General features: G+C 40.5%; 1 protein-coding gene across 1 annotated transcript in view; it reads right to left on the minus strand.

Annotated features, from left to right (window-relative positions):
• Positions 1 to 1,468: 1,468 nt before the first annotated feature.
• LOC106011996 (SCY1-like protein 2) overlaps positions 1,469 to 6,504 on the minus strand; it is a gene marked incomplete at its 3' end in the record, with an annotated part of 70,783 nt that continues 65,747 nt past the window's right edge. The window contains 1 exon segment of the mRNA XM_013083491.2: positions 1,469 to 1,609. Coding sequence (XP_012938945.1) covers positions 1,469 to 1,609 — 141 coding nt within the window.

Below are 6,504 nucleotides of genomic sequence, written 5' to 3' on the forward strand. Positions count from 1 at the left end.
TATCTATCTATCTATCTATCTATCTATCTATCTATCTCCGTCCGTTTGTCTTTCCATCCATCCATTCATCCATCCATCTGTCTGTCTGTCTGTCTGTCTGTCTGTCTGTCTGTCTGTCTGTCTGTCTATCTGTCTGTCTGTCTGTCTGCCTGTCTGTCACTCTGTCTATCTATCTATCTATCTATTTCTCTATCTTTGTACACATATTTAGATGCCTTTGTGCACTACGTGAGATTTAATTTTACAAATATAGACAACAAACGCTTGTCCCTACAAATATAAAAAAGAATAGTGGGGGGAGACGGATGAGGTCGAGCATAGTGAAAATGAGCGCAGGAGCTGAGGTAAAATCAAGAAGAATGGAAAAAGAGGCCGGTATTGGGGAGTAAATATGAGATTGATAGCAAGTAAATCTAAATATTCTTGCACTTCCCCGCGTAATGTGAAATCAACTGTTTTATTCTTAATGTATTATAATCACCTCCGCTGTTCAGCCTCAAAATTCTTTTTGCCTGTTTTTTATTTCTGATTTTTATTTTCTTGTTCTCTAGTTAGAGTACATTTCGACCCCCCTCCCTCCATTTTTTACATTAATTACAGCGACCCACATGTCGTAAGCAAGCTGTTAAAATTTACAAAGCCAAGAAAGCAAATTTTTTCCGAAGTGAAAAAAACAAACAAACAACAACAACAACAACAACAATAACAACAACAACAACAACAACAACAACAACAACAATAACAACCAACAAACTCTGTCTTTTTCTTTTAACAAATGTATCTACTTTTTCTTGCTTCTCTCAACATATAAAATTTGAATTTGAGCAAAATATTTTTAGCGCACATGCCACCGGCACCATAGATTAAGAAAAATCTACCGAAATAATTCAAAATAAATTGAAGAGCTTGTGCTTAATACATTTTATTGTATTAGCACCTGGCGGACGATATATTTAAGTGGGTGGTTGGCAGGTGCTGTGGTGCTCCTTCTTTCTGATCAAATATTCTGTCTTCCTTATCTCTCCTCCTTCACTTGGGTGTTTGCTATTCTCTTGTAACACCTTTAATCTTCGACAGTTATATGACTCAGTTGTGTTGCAAGTGACGTAAAGCTCTTGCTAAAACTAAAAGACGATATATTATTACATGTATATTGCATTCTCATTGGTATCCAAGCCACGCATCTATTGTTTCCTTCTTTTTTCCCGGGAAGCTTATTCTTTTTTCCATTTTTAGTTTCATTAACAATGTCGACAGCAACAACAACAACAACAACAACAACAACAACAACAACAACAACAACAACAACAACAGCAACAACAACAACAACAATAACAACAACAGCAACACCACCGCCACTACCACTACCACCAACATTAATAATGACAACTTTAACCCTCCACCAGTTTACGGACTGCCCATTTTTTCTCACAAAACAAGTCACCCCCCCCTCCTTCCACCTCCATACCTTTCCATCCTTTATCTTCTCCGCAAAGCCGAACCCCATGAGCTTCCAGCCTCCCTTGCGGGTGAGTAGGATGGACTGCGGGCAGATGTTGCAGTGGATGAGCCGCTCTGAATTGTGGAGGTACGACAGAGCGTCAGTGATCTGTGGAGATAAACAAAGCGGTGACACGCCTTTGTACGTTTTAAAGAAAAATCTCATCTCCAAGATAAAAAATGGAGAAATGGTATAGGTTCAATGCCTCTATCAACACTATTATTAGGTTATTTCAGAAGCAGGACCTCCGAGTTTAAGGTCCATCTCCGAAAGGACAGAGCCAAAATGGAAAATTCGTGTAAAGTGCCTTTCCCAATGACACTCTGTCGGACCGAGCAGAGGCTCGAACCCCCAAATCTGGAATCTCACGATTACGGGTCCAGTAGCCTAACAACTAGACTACAAAGGCCACACATTCGAGATAGAGACCATCTAACCAGTTGTAGAATAAGAAGGAGCAGCTCATTAAAAAAAAAGCATTTATACTTGTTGCAGCTTGAATGATCGGCAGCAACTACGTGGTTAACAAAAACAGCAGCAAATAATAAAATACCCAAAAATTTCCAACAATAACGATGGAGAAGACGTAAAAAGGCAGTGAATGCAAAGAGCTTTACCACACAGCAGCAGTCATCATTCTGGAAAGTAGAAATAAACAAAATAACGTTGCAAGAAGTGTGCAGTGACGATTTCAAGCAGTTAAACAGACAATCAAACGAGCCTGTAATCAACTTAACCAGCGGCGGTGGACGGGTGGACTAAAATTTGGGTGGGGGCTAAGGCTACTTCCACTTCTTTGCCACAAAATAGCAAGCAATAAGCCCAAAAGAGTGTTGACTTTTCTATACTCACTGTGAGCCACATTATTTTGAGAACCATTCAAACGAGAAAAGTCACCTTTGTCTTCTGTCTCTTTGTTCTGAGTTAGATTCTTCTGGATCAAAAGGCTGCCTTAAAAGTGGTTCGACGTGATATATAACTGCTAAATCTCAGCGGCACAAACACAAACATGTACACACAGCACTTCAAACATATTCGGTTTATGAGTGAGCTGGATTAGTTGGCCGTGTAGCCGCGGAATGTAGAACACACCTAACATTACAAAGGTCCAATGAGCGCGAAGGTGTCTGTGTCATTGGGGGAACGTGTGTCGTAAACTTTCATTCCAATGTCAGGGCTAGGAGAGCGTGAGCCCTCAGTACAGTGTTATTTTTCCCAGTCTTCTACCTTTTTACAAGAAGAGTTTCATTACGGGAGGGCCTTGGGAATGCGCTCTTCCTGTGCTGAGCCCTAAAGGCATCTGATTAGCTGTTAGGTTGCTATAGTTGTAAGCGGTGACAACAGTGATGGGATAAACAGACAAGCCACCACGCTGATCACTTAGTGTTCATTGGGTGCGACTGTAACGGTTTCAACTGCTTATTTCGTTACTTAAGAAACTTTCATTTATATTGGTATAGAGTTGGGGTGGGGGGTGGGGGGCTCAAGCCCATGATCCCTCCACTATTCACCGCCACTGAACTTAACTGTCAGCAACGGCAACAGCAACAGAAATGATAATATAAAGTTAACACTGAAAAACCTCAGCAGTCCTTCATTCAACCTGCTGTTTCTTGCCTCCTTTCCCTCTTCCCTCTCTCTCTGCCTCTCGCTCTCCCTTTATCCTCCCTCCCCTCTTTTTCTCATCTTCGGTCTGTCTGTCTGTCTGTCTGTCTGTCTGTCTGTCTGTCTGTCTGTCTGTCTGTCTTACTCTGTATCTGTCTACCTGTTATTTCCATCCTCTCTCCCAGCCTGCTTTGTGTTTTTCCTAATCCGAATAAAGAAATAAAAGACAGGATTCAAAGAAACTTTCTCAAACATGTTAAACTCTAAAAAGGTCGGAAAAATAGTCCCCAGGCCCAGATCCCACAATGCACAAGAGTTAAAGAAAAACACTCAACACATTAGAACCACAAGACCATAGGGAATAAATGAACACCGTTGTCGTATAAACCTGTCGTACTTTAGGCGAAAAAAACAAAATCAACCCAATCCTCGCTAGAGTAGCAAGACAGCATAGCATTTGTCGACCTAGAGCAATCATATTGAAAAAAGAAATCTAATTTAGTATAATTTCAGGTTTTAAATACGTCCCTTGTGACCCCGATCTTACTGTGGAAGAAAAGAGTATAAGAAGCCTTTGGAGGTCACGCAATATCGAAATCCTTTAGAAACCAGACTGTTCGATTCGAGACTTTGCTGACGGGGGTAAAAATGTGGCAGCAAGGAAAGTTCGTTAGGTATACTTAGCTGCACGATTGTAACGACGAGTTGAAAGAAAATCGACAAGGCCAACATAATTCAACAGATGTTGTGTAGATAATAAATTAAACTTCACATATTTTGCAGTTAAAAATACTATACAACTACCTCTTCTTCTGAAAGACCAGAATGGTATATATAGAACTACCTTGAACTTCACCATCTTATGCAAATGAAAGGGATCAATTTCTGCGGGTTTCTTTTACAACATCCATATAAAATCAAGAGGAAACTTACAGAAGACATTTTTCGTTTCCCCCCTTAAGCAATACCAGTACGGTGTAGTCGTAATCCGACGGATACAGCCATAACAAGGATACTAACATCGGGGACAGCTCAAAGTTGTTCGTGTAACCCGAGGCGAAAGGAAATCTAGAGAAGACATTTTGTTTTTTTTCTCAGCTTCAGCTAGTTTTTTAAATTTTCAATTGACCTTGACATACTCTCTTGTGTCTAGCCTTTTTTGATGGAAAGAAAAACTCTTTTACAGAATCCTGTAAAAACCCGCGATCAATTAAACATACATGTACTTTTCCTTGATCCAGGGAGAACATAATGTGACAGGCAATGTCGGGGGAAAAGGATTCGTGGAAAAGGACTGGGGGGGGGGGGGGTTTAGAGTAAAATAACGAAGCTAGTTAAAAAAATATACTTCGATACATTTCTAAGGAAGTATAGAAACCGAAAGTAAACAGAAATGTTAATTTGGACATGCAAACGAACACCTAGGAAACGACGTTGCAGGTTTAAGTTTTTCTGAACTTTCGATGTACAAAACATACACTCAAAACCCCGCAACTTTAACGAAAGTGATAGGCAAACCAAACAGTTAAAGGGTTTTTTGAAAGGACTCGATAAAGCGATAAACTTGGCCATTGGTCTCTCTTTTGACCGTTTCCTTGGACCTTACATTTCCCCTGAAGTTACTAGCATGTAATTACTTTTAAAGTTTGATACGTCTCCTGTATAACATGGCGTTCTTCAGCGTACGCCATTACTTTAACTTTTTCGAAACTTCGACTAAATGTGTGGTACACGCATGACAACAGACAAGCTTTATATGGCATCTTCTTCTTTGCGTTCCACTGCTAGATTGCAACTGTGGTCGACTGCTGGTTCATCAACTTGCAGTACAACTGATATTTACGTACGTGACAAATTTTCTCCTACTTAGTAGCCCCCCCCGCCCCCCCTTGCGTTGAGGTAGCCATACTCCGATTTCAAGGGGCTCAACATGGTTTTATACTAACTATGGCATGCTATTTAATTTAACATCATTAGAGATTTGGGTACTTGTCATCCCGAAAGAGAAAGAAAGCTAAATTGTCAAGCATTAACTTTACTGTATCACCGATTTACCTTACAAGATGGTTCAATCCTCTATTCGAGTTACGAGAAGTCTTCTTTAGTGCCTGTAGCGACATCTGTAATTGTTGCCTATGGCATGTTAAGGTGGATGCCTGTTGATCTAATACAAGGTTAGATCGAATCTAAGAGCACTGTAGTATAATAACACTGGCTTGTGCACACTATATCAAACTTTGCTTCATCAAATGTGACATGGCAGTCCATTAGATTCGACCTCGCTATGCATAGAACTCTTCCGATTGACCGTTTTCATTAAATAGACCCGTTCACGAAAAAAACCCCCAAACAACTGAAGTTGAAATATTGATCAAGTTGTGCCAAAACAGCAGCTTTTGCTCGAACGAGACGTATAATCTGGCTGATCCCAAATGTATCAAAATACATCCAGCGGCCATTTTGGTTCTAGCCCTTCGGTCTGACCAAACCATATCCAACAGCGAAAGTTTCTATTGTGCGCACGAGATATTATTTCATAGGAGTGGCATGTCTTGTTTATATAGAATATATACAGGAGCAAAGCTGGGTCTACCCGAATCTCCGTCTAAGGAACGAAACAGAATTATGTCTTCTCTAGCGGCAGTTGAGGATGTGGATTTAGGAGGTCTTTTAGCTCTACACCAGCCAAGTGGAAGAGCATAACTCTTTTTTCAATATGAACAAAACCAGCAAGATCAAAGCTCTGTAAATTCACTAAAAAGTTAAGCATTTGACTTACATAATAATATAGACCACAGACGCCATGAAGGATGACATTACACAGATCCACATAGGCTATCTTTTGGTCATAAAAAAAGAAACCTAGAAAATATCTCAAAGAAAGCCTCACACCATCTTTGACCGCAACAAAGGTAAGTTATTTCAAAGTCATGTAAAGTCATTGAGAAGTCAAGTAGGCCTATTTGACTTACATAATAAACACAAACACCATTACACAGATCTGTTCAGGCTATCCTTGAGTCGATAACCCCCCACCCCCCAGAAAATATCTTGAAGAAAGCCTTACAGTATCTTTGGCAGCTATAAAGGTCACTTTCTCGTGGCACAATAATCTGTCTCGCTCAGCGCAAAGCGCCTTCGTAATTATTTGCATGATCTCACGAGAGGAAGGGAAGCTGGAAGTTTCTTTTTCTTTAGTCCTTTGGGAATGTAATCTTAATCAGTTACAGGAGCGAACCGAGGTGGTGATTCACGACAGTGTTAACCCTCCCACTACTGAAGCATGCAGCGTTGCTTCCTTATTCCTAACATCGAACTCTGTCTCCCCCTTCTCTCTCTCTCTCTCTCTCTCTCTCTCTCTCTCTCTCTCTCTCTCTCTCTCTCTCTCTCTCTCTTCT

Source organism: Aplysia californica, unplaced genomic scaffold (assembly GCF_000002075.1).
Source record: "Aplysia californica isolate F4 #8 unplaced genomic scaffold, AplCal3.0 scaffold00235, whole genome shotgun sequence".
Taxonomy (NCBI): Eukaryota; Metazoa; Mollusca; class Gastropoda; order Aplysiida; family Aplysiidae; genus Aplysia; species Aplysia californica.